At 38.9% G+C, this 15,430-nt stretch overlaps 1 protein-coding gene across 4 annotated transcripts in view; it reads left to right on the top strand.

The window, feature by feature from the left end:
- The window catches only part of LOC126481405 (serine/arginine repetitive matrix protein 2-like), a 349,894-nt gene that overhangs the window by 73,182 nt on the left and 261,282 nt on the right, over positions 1–15,430 (top strand). For all 4 annotated transcript variants that reach the window (XR_007587552.1, XR_007587553.1, XM_050105134.1 and 1 more), the window contains exon 4: positions 13,681–13,838. Coding sequence is in view for 2 of the 4 variants with exons in the window: in XM_050105134.1 (XP_049961091.1) it covers positions 13,681–13,838 (158 nt within the window). In the remaining 2 variants the exon portion in view is untranslated. The remainder of the gene's footprint in view (positions 1–13,680; positions 13,839–15,430) is intronic.

Here is a 15,430-nt window from a genome sequence, read left to right as displayed (position 1 = left end):
CATGGCTTTCAGGGACATACAATATTACTATATGGAAGGCTTTTCAGATATTGGTCTGGGCCATTGGCATAGTGCTACAACTGGGGCACATTTGGCACCCATTGATGCCAGGCAGGACATTGCTGATTAATACTGTGGCAAGGGGCATGGCTGGTTCCCAGTGCAACTGACAGCATCATATAGCCTGATGAGCTGGCGGTGGCAGGTGGAGCCCACTGCTGGGAGGGTGTGCTCCACCAGCAGTAGCTATCCAAGATATCATGATGACTGGCGATGATGTTGTTGCTCAGGGCCGATGGCAGAATATGCTTGCGTTGGCGGCAGCATGGAGGTGGTACTCAACCAGTAACGGTTGCAACAATGCTCACAGGCCAGCGAGATTGATGGTGCTCAAACAAGAGGACTAAAAGTAGCAGCTGGCATAATTGCCCAGAGTGTAGGAGTATTGCTTGTTTCAATTCAGAACAATAAAAATCAAAAGGGTGACTTATGAATTACTACATTATTGGTTGAATGACATCAGTTCGCTCTTTGAGCATTCCTAATCAGTATTGTTACAGGTGATGAGTTGTGATGATGTCTTTATATTAACTTCTTAAGATCAACTTAATGAATGAGACCTAACAAAAGACATATAATCGAACAAGGGGCAGTATGAACATAATATTTTGTGTTTGGTAGCTTAAAAAGTGTATTTTGCATTATGATCTTGTTCCCATGAGCGCCTCAGTCATAACTGCTATTTGTTGCCAATAACTTACTCTTTTCGGTCATAGTGTAAGGAAAAAACTGCATCGGCTTTTGCTATTACATGATAATGCGCTGTTGGTTTCACAAACAAAACCATCCAGGAGTTTGCAATACAACAGCAGACATTCACTGCCTTCGTTAATGATTTCTCATCTATCACCATTTAACGATAATTTTGATATTGTTAATGCAATGTGTGTAATGTAGTGAATAATTAAATATAACATTGTGTCTGCAAGAAAAGAGTTTGGCTGTAGCCCTGAACTATATATCACCTCTGGAAAATCGACTTAACCTATTATCGGTATTGTCTGCTTTTTCTGGGAAATATGCAGTTGACAGTAACAAGGTGTTTTATCTGTAGTGACATTAACTGTTGTTTGTTAATTCCTGAGAAACTGCATGCGTTTTTCCATTAAAAGAGACATTATTTACAATGATACTACTCAGCCCAACTTGCTTCATGCTTTCTCTCTCCTGTTTCAGTGCCGATTTTGCATGTGTAATGATTCATTATGCACCTTGTTTCATAAGCAATATTTTTACATATTATATGACCTCAATGGCGGCAGCAGCAGAAACAGAACAAGAGCCCTTTTAGAATGGTGAAGCTAATAGAAGAGGCACCTTTTCTCTTTGGTGAATATATAGTACAGGTAGTGACTGTACCCCAACAAGGACAGCTACAAGCAATGTCTGACTCATAGGGAGTGGCTGATGTAGGCTGGACAACCTATAGCCTGTGTGGACTATAATGGGATTTTACCAGTTTAATATCCCAAGCAGTATGTGGTATGTCTCTAAACATGAAAGAATCCAAAGTTTAAGCTCCCCTCACTTGGAACTCCAGGAGGTGAACATATTGCGAGGAAGCACATTTGAAAGGAAGATTGGGAGAATGAAGGAAGGGTAGGTAAGGATTGGAACATGGAATGTCTTCACACTGCTACAAGCAGAAAGGCTAGAAAATGCAAAACAGGAGATGAAAAGAGACAGATTAGATTCATTTGGCTTGTGTGAAGTGAGATGGGGAGAGACTGAGGAGGTAGAAAGTGTAGATTATAAGCTTTTCTATTCAGAGGAAATCACAAATTGTGAAAATGGAGTAAGAATACTGATAGGAAAGAAATTGAAAAATAAGGTAATGAAGGGGCAATATATTGACGGAGGATTGGTGATGATACAACTCTAGGGTACTTTACTTTCACCCAGTGCAAACAATACTCAAATAACATAGGAATGCAGCCAAATGACGTCATCGACAAATGGTGGTATTTTGACAGGAGCATACCATGCCATTTTAGAGGCAAAACTGCAGCAAGTAAGTGCTGTGCAAGTGCATTAAGAACCTCAGTTTTCAGAGAAACTTCGTAAAGATAAAACACACACACACACACACACACACACACACACACACACACACACAGTAAACATGAGTACCATCGCAAAAAATTATGACTGGCATTAGAAGTAATTGATAGTGAAATTAATAATCAATGGTGAGGTTATATAAACTCTGTCCCTCTGTTTTTTGACAAATGAGAAAGCAAGATTACTGCTTTGCTCTCTTTCATGTCATCCAGTTGTTGAATTATTATTCTTACTCATTCTGTAGTTCCTTAGATCTTCCCTTCAATGATGTTGTGTATGAACCCCTCGTGTCCAAGTGTGTGTCTGATCCAATTAGCTTTCCTCTGAAGAGTAGTATTCAGAATAGTTTTCTTCTCTTCTTCTCTTTTCATACACCATCGTTCATCACCTGATCTGTCCACTTGATCTGCTCTGTTCTTCTCCACCACCATATTTCAAAACTTTCTAGGTATTTTTTCGTCATATTGCTCATGGTCCTTGTTCTTTTCCACACAGTGCAACGCTTCAGATGTATTAAACCTATTTACAAATGGCAGAGTCCTCTTGCCTTTGCACTAGAAAAGTTCCCACTGTGTTTCTGTATGGTGGATAGTCATACCCTTGTATGTTAATTGCCTGATTTGCCATCACTGTGCTCCTAGGCAAACGGTAAGCATTTTGCTATGATCTTAGCATGTCATAACGAATTTTTGGGGAATGGGTCCAATTCCCTTTCTTTCCTCAGGTGAGTGTGATGTTGCTAATATACAGCAAAGTGCATTGATATGATTTTCTACAATATTCATGCCTTTGATGCAAAAAAATCCCAAAATGGTAACTAAAGATGTGAAAGTGTGTAATTTGGGCTACAGTGATTTGTGTGTGTGTGTGTGTGTGTGTGTGTGTGTGTGTGTGTTTTAGTAATAGGATATAGCTAGTGTAGTTGTATGCTTACCAGCATAAATTTTTTCAACATTTAAGATAAACTAGGGTCTTGAAATTACCCAATCACTTACCATATTTAATCACGCCTACAAAAATTATCACCAATCCAACCACAATATTCATAACAGGAAAGAAAAAGTATCAAATCCTCCAGCAGAAAATATTCATGCTCCAGTTACTGTGTTTCCTTGTATTTACGCATGGTGAGGCACTCATACAAGTTCATTCAAAGACAATTAAGTTCCAGTTTAATAACCTAGTCAAGATTGATTGTATTTCTCAAAAAATTCAGGATTCTATACTTGTTAGTTAGTTAGTTGCATGCTCCATAGATCATTTGAATGATTTTTTTATCCAAATGATGTAGAATGAGTCGCTTTATGGGATATGTATACTTAATTACTGTTAACATTAATGAGCAGATTATCATCTTATTGCTACCCCTACCCATGCAGCTGCATTTGAAAACGAGTTCCCTTTTTTTCCTGACTGCCAGTTTTTAAGTAGAAATGTGTCAATGGAATAAAAGGAGTTATTCAGGAGAAATGATTTTAAATTATATTTAAAACTTCTTCTCTACCTGAGACATTTCATGTTATTGTGCAAATGATCAAAAATTTTCGTTGCTGCATATTGAACTCCTTTAACAGTGGGTAATAAAGGTCATTCTTCCCTCTAGTGTTGTAGGTATGTACAACACTGTTCTTGTCAAATTGTGAAAGATTATTTATGAAGAATTTCATTAGAGAAAATATATTGTGGCGGCACAGTTAAAGTGCGTAACTCCTGGAAGAGCTACTTACGTGGTTTCTGTGGATGAACACTACATGTTACTCTTACTGCTTGCATTTGTGAAATCAATAATTCCTTTCTAAATGATGAATTACCCCAGAAAATTATTCTGTACAACGTTATTGAGTGGAAATATGCAAAATATGTAAAAAGGTTGATATGTTTGTTTCCAGATTAGCAGTTATGTAAGTAGCAAAATAACTTAAATTAACTGTTTGACCTACCGTGTGCCATTTAATTTTGTGAAAATAATTTAATGGCTTGTTATCATCTTGAACTTATCAACTTCAGTGTATATTTACTTATTACATCATAAACATGAATAAATAACTGTAGCTACTTAGAATTAAATATAGTAAACATATATAATAGTTATTAGTTAATGTGATTTTAATTTTGTGATTGTTCATATCGATCGTTGACAGGATAATTACTTTTCAATATAATGGAAGGAAACATTCCACGTGGGAAAAAATATATATAAAAACAAAGATGAGGTGACTTACCGAACAAAAGCGCTGGCAGGTCGATAGACACACAAACAAACACAAACACACACACAAAATTCAAGCTTTCGCAACAAACTGTTGCCTCATCAGGAAAGAGGGAAGGAGAGGGGAAGACGAAAGGAAGTGGGTTTTAAGGGAGAGGGTAAGGAGTCATTCCAATCCCGGGAGCGGAAAGACTTACCTTAGGGGGAAAAAAGGACAGGTATACACTCGCACACACGCACATATCCATCCACACATACAGACACAAGCAGACATATTTAAAGACAAACTCTTTGTCTTTGTCTTTGTCTTTAAATATGTCTGCTTGTGTCTGTATGTGTGGATGGATATGTGCGTGTGTGCGAGTGTATACCTGTCCTTTTTTCCCCCTAAGGTAAGTTTTTCCGCTCCCGGGATTGGAATGACTCCTTACCCTCTCCCTTAAAACCCACTTCCTTTCGTCTTCCCCTCTCCTTCCCTCTTTCCTGATGAGGCAACAGTTTGTTGCGAAAGCTTGAATTTTGTGTGTGTGTTTGTGTTTGTTTGTGTGTCTATCGACCTGCCAGCGCTTTTGTTCGGTAAGTCACCTCATCTTTGTTTTTATGGATAATTACTTTTGTGATTCTAAGTCTCTGTGTCTTATGTATGGTCTTTCTGCCAAACTATAAGCTTTACATTTGAATCCCTAGTCTGCTCTAATACATTCAACTGTACCTGAGTGTCTAAGATTTGCTCATTAATATTGTAAAATTCCTTCTCAGTTGATTATTTTGATTGTTTCAAGTCCTTGTTCATATCTCTAAGTTGCTCATTCACTTCATTTCATACTATATCACATTGATTGTTCACCTCTGTATGTAACTACTTTTTTGAAGTAGTTACAGCTGTCTGTAATTCTGAAACCTTAATTTTTGCCACTGGAAGTTTTAAAGTCATTTCTTAATTAATTTGCAACTCTGTAGTAGACTAGCCAATTAATTCTTCAAATTATTAAATGTTTCCTGTAAATTGCCCTCCTGGTACAGATGATGACAGACATACAGTAAATAAATAAATAAATAAAAAAAAATGCTAGCCATTACATTGCTCAGGGTTTAGTTGCTATTACACAACCACATTCAAAATAATAGAAAAATAAATTGTTTCTCATAGATACAGCATGCCTGAGTTGTGTAGGAGCATGTCTAGTGATGATGAACTGCTGATGTGAAGTAACCCTTTGTTGTTTACACCTTGCTGGCTGACTCGAATGTGTCTCCAAAGCTGGAACAGCTGTGGGTTGTGGCAAGGCACTACAGTAGACCACTACAGATTCTTCATAGCAAAGCTGTCCCGGCAGTTGGAAATCGCACAAACTGCTGTTGGTGTTCTTCTGACTTGAGGACTGATCAAACTCCTTCAGAGTTGAAACTTGTTGTAGCAGTAAAAAATAATTGTTAATTGATTAGCTACATATAATTTTATATCTCTATTTATGAGCAGTGGGTGTTTTTTTTTTTTTTTTTTTTTTTTTTTTTTTAAAAAAAACAGTGCTTACGCTGTGAATTATTGTGTGCTTCTGCTTGCAGAATTCTTCTCTTTTGCAATATCTTTATTGTTAGAGGCTGAAAGGAAGCTGGAATACTGTTCAATTTTACATGTTGACCAACAGTATTTCTTCTTTCAACACCAGTATGTTTGAACTTCTTTATATATTGAGCTAACTGTCTTCAGATATCTATATTACAGCTGTATCACAAGTGTTTGGATGCAAATATCTTGTACAGCGAGTATAAAATTTGATAACCAAAACAACCAAGAACATAAGGCAGAATTACAGTTTTGAAAATTTCTTTTCGTGCTTCTATGATGTCATTTTTAGTGCCATTCTTCCATGACCACGACACACCTCCCAGGTGCAATGTCTGAGACCAAGTGGCCCACAGCAGATGAACACGCAAAACTCATAGTGCCATCTTACAGATGCGCTGCACCCATGCACCTTCCGTTACCTGCACATAATAATAAACCATTTCTCCAACAATATTCTGTCTGTAACCACTAATAAAAAAGTTAATTAAACATCATAATCATATTTTATTGTTTAAAAAGACCGAGACTGTAACCCATCATTTTCCCCAAAAATGACATGTTATGCCTCACTGCTTAGTAGAGAAAGTCAGGAGGAAAAACTTGAAGGAAATTGAGAAAGTATCTTTACATTGGCTACATATTTATTTTGCAATGTAAGGGATTGAACTGGTCAGCACAATAGAGATGGAGACGTAGTGGGTTCACTTTTTCGCACATTGTGTCATATTTCTGTTACTTTTACAACAGAATGTCTTGCCAATAAAGAATATGTAAGACATTTATGTGTAAGTGAGAAAAGAAGTGACTGCATGGCGGAAATTTGTGACTCAGTAGTTTCTCTCAAATTTTTCAACTGATTTCCGCACATACTATCTTCTGATGTATAGCTTGATGATCTAGTAAAAGAATGTTTAGTGAATTGTGCTTTAAGTCTATCAGTTCCCACTGCAACAACATATTGATGGAATACATTTTGAATAAATGGACCCTTAATTGTCATTCTTTCACAGTCAACTATAGTAACAATGGAATTAAGTGATAGAAAGCAGTGAAAAATCGGAGATGGAATTACAGTGATATGAATTATTATGTCAATTTTAGAATCCTACCTGCCGACAAAACCTGCACCACTGTGGTTATGAACTGCAAGGATTACCCCGTTTGAGGAGCTCTGCCAGCTGTCAGCCTTGTCCATTTTTAAGCCCTCCCATAGTGACCCCATTCCAGAAATGCAGCATGATCTCCAGTCCCTTTGCAAATCCGTAGGTCCACCCTAGTACCTCTACCCTCAGTCTATTTCCCTCCTCAACCCACCCACTCCCTGCATTCCTACCTTCCACATGCTTACTAAAATACATAAACCCCACCACTCAGGATGCCCTATTGTGGCTATATATTGCCCCCTACAAAAGAGGACCTCTGTCTTTTTGGACCAGCACCTTCACCCTATTACATGTAATGTGCCCTTCTATATAAAAGATGCTAATTATTTCCTCCAATGACTTTCCACAGTTTCTGTCTCTTTACCACATAGTGTCCTGCTTGTCAAGGCCACATAACTTTACACTTACATACCCAGTGCTCTTGTTCTTGCCAGTATTGAATACTACCTTCACCAATGCCAACTAACTCCAAACCTATAACCTTCCTGGTCACAATGACCAAATATATCCTCACTCAAAGTTATTTTTGCTTTCAAGTCATAACCTACAAACAAATCTTTGGTACAGCAGTAGACACTAACGTGGCATTATTGTTTGCCAATGTAACCATAGGACATCTGTGGAATCATTCCCAGCCACCCAGAATCCCAAACCCCTCAGCTGGTTCATATTCATTGATGACATCTTTGTGGTGTGGACTGAGAGCGAGGACATCTTATCTACATTCCTCCGTAACTTCAACACCTTCTCCCTCATTTGCTATGCCTAGTCCTCCTCTGCCCATCCAGCCACCAATGACCTCTATCAGTCAGATGGCTCCATGAATACCTTCATCCACATGATCTCAGTCATCTGTCAACCCTCACCTACCCACTGATGGCCCTGCAATGACTCAGTACCACCCAGGACTGGAGCAAGGTATTCTGCTGCCCACCCAACTTAGCAGTGTTCTTGTCCGCCCCCTTTGAACCTTGTTGCCAATCACTTACCCCATGGCTCATATTCCCGTAAAAATCATAGATGCAAGCCTGTGCCATACATCCTACCTTCTATCACCCACTTCACTCTGTCACAGACAGTTCCTGCTCAATTAAAGGCAGGGCCACCTGTGAGAGCAGTTATGTGAGCTACCAACTTAGCTGCAACCACTGTGTGGCATTCTGTTTGAGTCTGGCTACTAAGAAGCTGTCTATCTACATGAATTGTTACTACAAAACTGTGGCCAAGGAATGGTGGAACCACCCAGTTGCCAAGCATACCATGCAGCAAGGTGTCCTTGACCTCAGTGATTGCTGCATGGCCTGTGCCATCCATAGAACCTCCCACCAACATCAGATTTTGTAAACTGCAGAAGTAGGAACTCTCCCTGCAACATATTTTTCAGTCCTATAATCGCCTGGCCTCAGTCCTCACTAATCCCTGTGCTTCACTTGCCACTATGCCCTTCCCTGCCCCCATCCCAATCTCGTCCATATATTCTATCCCCCCAGCACACTATGTTTGTATTTTTCCTTTTTTTCTCCATTATTTCTCTCATCACTGTACCTAGGAGCCCACCATCTTGTCTCTGCTACATCCTTGCACAATCCTACAGGCAGCACTAAATCATCTTCTCCCATCCCTACCGTGCTATCCCGTCTTCTCTTGTTATGCACAGCTCTCCTTTACCCCCACTACCTACCCTGAATGAGATCACTATTCACTACAGTTGGACCTCAATGCCCAGAGACAACAGTGACAATGTGTCAGTGTATTTTGTGTATGTGAATGTGTGTGGGTTTTTCTGAATGTGATGGTGAACTTCGTTACTTTTAAATGTCCCTGTCTGCCACTCAATGCCTCGTGATAGAAACTGTATCGTTTTGCTGAATATCTTGAACATTGTGTATATTTATGTGCTGATCCATTACTTTTGCTAAGGTAGGTAATCATATGACAGAAGAACCTCACTTTTGATAAATGATCTTCACTACATGATCTTGGGGCTCATCAGACTTAAATTTTTCATCAGATCAGTCACTTTCACCATAAACAAATGTAAACCCTCTCTTCTATGATGTCTTCTATATAACAGCTTAAATTCATGTACTTAATGCACCAATAATCTTCAGTAGATGACGTTCTAAGTATGTTGTTGGATGAAGTAGGGAGAAAATATCTGTACTAGCTTTAAACAAAGAAAACATTATTGCGGACAGGGAGAGACTTTCGAAGAAAGAAAGAAAATTGCCAAACAGCAATTGTAGATTGCTTAGCAATGAATTTTGGTAGAATGCCAACCAATGAATGTAGATTGTCAAATGATGAGTGTATTTCATCAGAACTTGAAAATAAGTCTCAGAATACTAAAATAATTCAGAGAGCAAAGAGAAGAGGCGGCCAAGAAAGAAAAGTTGTCATGGGAACTATGTGGCAGAGTCGCTGTGCCATCTGTTGAAGTACTGCAACATAGAAAACTGTTAGTAATGATTCCATTCACTCCATTCACACTGAGCTGCAGAAAATCTTAAAAAACCAATAGGCCCTTCACAGTGACTCACAACTGCCACTGCTGCTTGAGGGGCGAGAATAGATTGGTGGTGATTCCATGGCTGTTTTAAGATGTGCGTTGTCTTACACTTAGGGAAGCTATTACATTGACAACTCAGCCGTTATTAGGATACTCATCTGTTTTAGCCAATTTCACAATATTTAGCTCAACCTTTTTGGCTTAATTACTTTACATACCCTTTTAGGGTTTGACCTCCACTTTCCCCGTTATCACAGAAATGTGTGTGCCATCTGGGGCAAGGCACCTTAGGTGGTGCATAATCTACCCAGCATGCGCTGTGAACTTCTGCGCCTGCTGTTAGAAGGATTTATGTTTGCACCCAAAATCCAGCACAGTAGCCCATCTTTCCTGGGAGGGTTGTAATGTACTGTCACAGTTGTAGCCCCCTGGTAATGCAAGGATCACATGGCTAATGCCTGAGCTGTAACCTCTCCATGCATGCCTGGGTATAGGTACCTGCCCAACCTGGAACACTGGGAATCATGGGAGTGGCTACTCTGCAATGTAGCCTTTGCCGTGGCAGATAGGTGCGCATGAGGAGAGCCTCCAATCAGAGAGAGTGGCATCAGGGTGGAAAATCCACAGTGGAACAAGTCAAACTCAGCCACACCGGTGGCCATGCCAACACAGCTGTCTGAGTGGATAGAAAGCCAGATTTTTGTGCCAAGGCTTAAAAACCCTCTCGTATTTGGTCATCTTGTGGTATGAAAGTCGGGCAAGGAGAAATGGAGGGTCACTCTGGTTTTTGTATGCTCCAGAAACAGTGGAGAATCTTTTGCAACAATTAAGCCACAGTTTTTCATTGAAAATATTGAGGATCTGTTCGGAGAAGTTGCTGCAATAGAGAAGATGAGAAACGGATCTTTGTTGATCAAAACATTGAAGGTTAACCAATCACAGGCACAATAAGACTGAGACAAGCTCGGGGATATACCACTTACTGTCTCTTGTCATAACAAGCTCAACAGAATTCCAGGTGTCATCTTCCTTTGTGACCTAATACTACAAACGGATGAAGAACTGCGTACTTATTTAGATAGGTGTGGAGTCAATTTTGTTCGCTGCGTGTGGAGAGGATCTAAGAATAATAGGGTGAATATTGGAGCTTTTATCCTTGCCTACAGTGCAAATGGTTTGCCTGATAAAGGTGTAAAGCCAAGCCATATTTTCATTTTCCTATGAGATGATTTTGTTGCTAGAAGTTTGAACACACATCCTCCTGCTGTAATAATGAGGCTGCTTGTGGTGTGTGTCAGGACAACACATGAGGGCAGGCCTTGCGAATAACTCCCGACACGTGTAAACTGTCTAGAACCCCATTTCCCCCTTATTCGCCAACATGTCCAGTTTTCAAGAGGGAAGAGAAAATCCAGGAATATAAAACACTAAACTGCCTGTGTTATCAGGATGCGAAGAAAAAGTTTGAATTTCCAAAATTCTCTCAATAAACCAATGTCGACCATTCGATTTTCCTGTAACAATCCTCACACGCTCATTGCATTTCATATCTCTTTTACTAATCCTGTACCCTAACTTTATATGGTTTGGTTTTTCCCACTCATCCACATTAACTTATACTTCCCTACATTTAGAGCTAGCTGCCATTCATCACACCATCTAAAAATTTTACCAGAGTTGTCAAGTCATCGAGTATCCTCCTGCAGTCACTCAACTTTGACGCCTTCCCATACACCACAGCATCATCAACATCAAAAAATTCTCATTTTGAACCATCTGATTACAGCAAGTGTCACATACATTTTCAGCCATAATGCCATGATCACACACCCAGAAGCTGGTAACTCTCCTTTTCTCATTTCATATCTTTTTATGCCATTTTCCTTTGAATTGAAGGACTGATAACAAAGTAATATAGTCTTATTAAACCCATAATAATCATCACAGCTGCCTCTATAGAACTTTTTATCCCTCCAGACCCACACATTATTACCTTTGATCTACTGCTCAAAATATACAAAAATAACCTTGCCTTCTCATTGTTTGTGGCTTTCACTCATGGAATACATCTCAGTGCTGATAGACAGCACTCCAACCCATTGCACAAAACCTTTCATCTTATATAAAAGACCTCCCCTACTTCCTAGATCGTCTTACCTGTAAATCAGTTGTCACCCAATTCTCACCAATAACCGTCCTTGTCACTTCAATGAAACCTAAATCAATATTCCACATGCTCATAGCATCCTAACCCTAGCAAACTACCTTTTCCAGTGCCCAACAGAAAGTCCCCTAAAAGTGTCTTTATTGCTGTCCTAGCCAACCACCTTGGTGACACACAGTACCCAATAGCTGAGAATACTTTGCACACCAAAGGACCAACGTACCTGCAACACCACACAATCCATCTTGATTCTCCCATCTGGTACTAGTTTCTGCGGACCCTGGAGATGGAAACTTGGTCTGCCACATATGTTTGCATGCTGCCCCCCTCCTATGTTTGCATGCCGGCCCCCCTCCTATATTTGCATGCCGGCCCCCCTCCTATGTTTGCATGCCGCCCCCCTCCTTGACTTTACCTCCATTTACAATACCCTTCTCTTTCTTGTTTTGATGGTTTTGTCTATTACCTGTTATATGCATTCCCACTCTCACACTTTTATTTTTCCCCACCCCCCTTTTTGCTTTCTACTGTTAATTCACTTCATTCCTCTTCTGGTTAATCCATCTTTACTTTCCAATATACACTTCTATCATTGGCTCAGTGTTTATCAATGTACTATCTTTGATCTGCTTCCCTCTCCCTCTCCCTCTCCCTCTCCCTCTCCCTCTCCCTCTCCCTCTCCCTCTCCCTCTCCCTCTCCCTCTCCCTCTCCCTCTCCCTCTCCCTCTCCCTCTCCCTCTCCCTCTCCCTCTCCCTCTCCCTCTCCCCCTCCCCACTCATATTATCTTTATCTCCACTCCTCCTCACAGCAGGTAGATCCCTTTTATCCTGGAGCTGGGGAAGGAACTAACAATTCTGGAAGCTTAGGATAGTTCTTCCTACTTTTACGTGGATCTTTAATTTAAAATTTAATTTATTATTTGGCTCAGTTAGCTTGTGAAAAACTAATGGTTATTTCAAGATGTAGGACAAACAACAGTCAAAACTGTGTCAAGTTATCCCATTTCTTATTTCTATAGATCTAGCTTATCTGTGGCCCTTATATGTACATGGTAATAGTCACTACTATAATGTTATCATAAATTTATTTTCTTTGTGGGTTTTAAGTTTTGTGGTCTTGATTATAGAAATTGAGGAGCAGTTATTGGTTTCAGTGGTGGAGTACTACACCTATTTTGCTTCCATGCAGCAGTTTGTTTGGAAATTATTAAAATATTGTAATTTCTCTTCTATTTTTGTTGCTTCTTTGTCGTCATATCTGAGAAACAGGACACACACTGTGTTTCTTTGCTAGACATCAGATTGTTTAGGATACCAGTTAATATGAAAAACTGTGACCCATAAAGTGATAAAGAAACTTCTTGTTCGGGTGAAATTTGCGGAACAGTTGGTCTTTTGATGTGCAGGTACTGTGACGTGTGAATTTTTAAGTATGACTTATGATCGTGGTATCATCTATTTTGTGGACTCTTCTACCTGCACAGGCTTTTGCAGTTCTTCTGTATTACTTACGCTCCTGTCATTCTAGACAACTAATTACATTTCTAACAATTAGACATTTTCCTTTCATACCCTTGTGAGGCCTACCTCAGTATCTGGGAAGAAATTGCATTTGATCTAATACTACACAGTAGTTTGCTGACAATTCACACATTTGCATTGCCTGTTGTTTGCCTGCCGTTTGAAATAAACACATTGTAAACATGAAAGCAGATACTTTAAACTTTTATTTTTTGTCCGTACTGATCACTTTGACAATTAGGATGTTTAAGAGATTAATGATCACAAGATAAAGACTAGATAAAAATTATTATCTGCAGATGCTGAGAAGTACCATAAAGTGTCACATTTTGTCATTTTACAGAACTCTCAGTTATCTTCCAGTTCATATGTATGCACCAAATAAAACATTTTTTTACTAAAATGGTTAATGTTTTTCAACAGATTTTTGTAAGAAATTATCAGAAAAAGAGGCTCGACAGAACCTGCATTCGAGTAATACGGACACGGACTCGGAGAATGACACTGACTTGGAACGTCCATATCATCATCCATTCGAACTTAAGCAACAGCCCTTACCTTCCTACTACAACTCATCCAAGGTAAGGGCATTGTTTATGGTGGTGGGCATTGGGTGAGGTGGTGGCTGGGATGGTCAGTGTGTGTGTGTGTGTGTGGGGGGGGGGGGGGGGGGGGTCAGTGAGAGAAAACTGAATGAAATGTGAATATGTATGATATGTAACAGAATGAGTTGCTTCAGCAGTAAAGTGTAACAGGTGTCATACTTTGGGTGACCTACATGCAATTCCAATTGTGGTACAGTGTTTCAGAATTCTTGTGATATCCTTGGCTTACTTCATGCAAGTAGTAGAATGGTTTATTCATCAGAGTTGTGACTCATTCCTTTCTCAAGTATTGTCAGTTGTAATACTGCTGTTACTGAAATGAAATAGTAGTTGGGAAATAAGAACAAGTAATATTGCCATTTGCTATGCTTCATCTGCTACAGTGTAGTGGTTCTAATCTCTGGCTGTCAGTTCAGTTCCAACCTCTCGCAGTTATTTATTGTTTAACATTTGTGTGGTTTAATGATACGTAGAACATTGTACTATGCCAGAAAGTTCTTTGTGGGTATTAATAGGAGCATAATCAAGCAATTCAGTTCAGTCTGTAGTTTTGTATGTGTGCAGAAAACATGCTTTCAGTGTGAAGTTTTAGTTCTTGTTGATGACTAAGCAGTTGAAACTTAGTACTTGATTGCAGATCATACATGACAGTATATCACATGATTGCTTCTGAGGATGAATCCTGCATGTTATAGCTCACTTTCCAACACAAATCATTTTAAGTAATAAAGAGCATGTTCTGTGGAATAAAACCACCACCACCACCACCACCACCACATATAAATCTGAAAAAAGGCCTTGAATTTTATTCTTTGCAATTTTTTATTCTTTTTGCTTTGTTAAGATTTAAGCAATATATTCATTCAGATCTGTCACAATTTCATATAATTTTCTACCTCTCCTTTCTCCGTCTACAGGTACATATACATTTAAAAAAGATGTATGTTTTTAAAGCATTTGTTGAAACATATTCACAATGATTCCTTTTAAAGTCTTCTCTATAAAGCACATGATTCACAACAGAGTGATAATAACTGGCAACTAATGCCAATAGTATAAGATCCTATTAGTCGTAAGAGAACCAATACTCATTGCTCAAAATTTGTATTTACTACCCAAAAACAGCACTTAATTGAATAATCTTACACTATTAGTAATATACTGCATATTGATTAATAATTTAGATCCTGTACATTACCATTTATAATGATAATTTATATGGTAATGCAAACCAGAATGACATTTAGACTGACAAGCACTTATTCCGGCCTCACTGTAACCATTACTTTTCGTAAAAATAGCCATGCAAACAGACACAAGTTAGTCAGTCATTAGCACACTGAATATAAAAGAGAGATTCTGAATTTAGTTGTACTTACATAAAACAGTGGTTTATGCTTATAGTAATGAGAAGGCTCAAAAGGTCCCTTATACCTTTTGTGTCAAGTCAACATTACCTATCAAAGTAGAAGGATATTAAAATTACCTGTAATACTTACTGAGATACAATTCATTTGATTACATTGGTGATATTTTACCAAAAGTAAATCAACATTCAAAGTGTGTAA

The sequence above is a fragment of the Schistocerca serialis genome, chromosome 5 (assembly GCF_023864345.2).
Source record: "Schistocerca serialis cubense isolate TAMUIC-IGC-003099 chromosome 5, iqSchSeri2.2, whole genome shotgun sequence".
Taxonomy (NCBI): domain Eukaryota; kingdom Metazoa; phylum Arthropoda; class Insecta; order Orthoptera; family Acrididae; genus Schistocerca; species Schistocerca serialis.
Note: the sequence above shows the minus strand (reverse complement) of the source record. Positions and strands in the feature narration are given on the sequence as shown.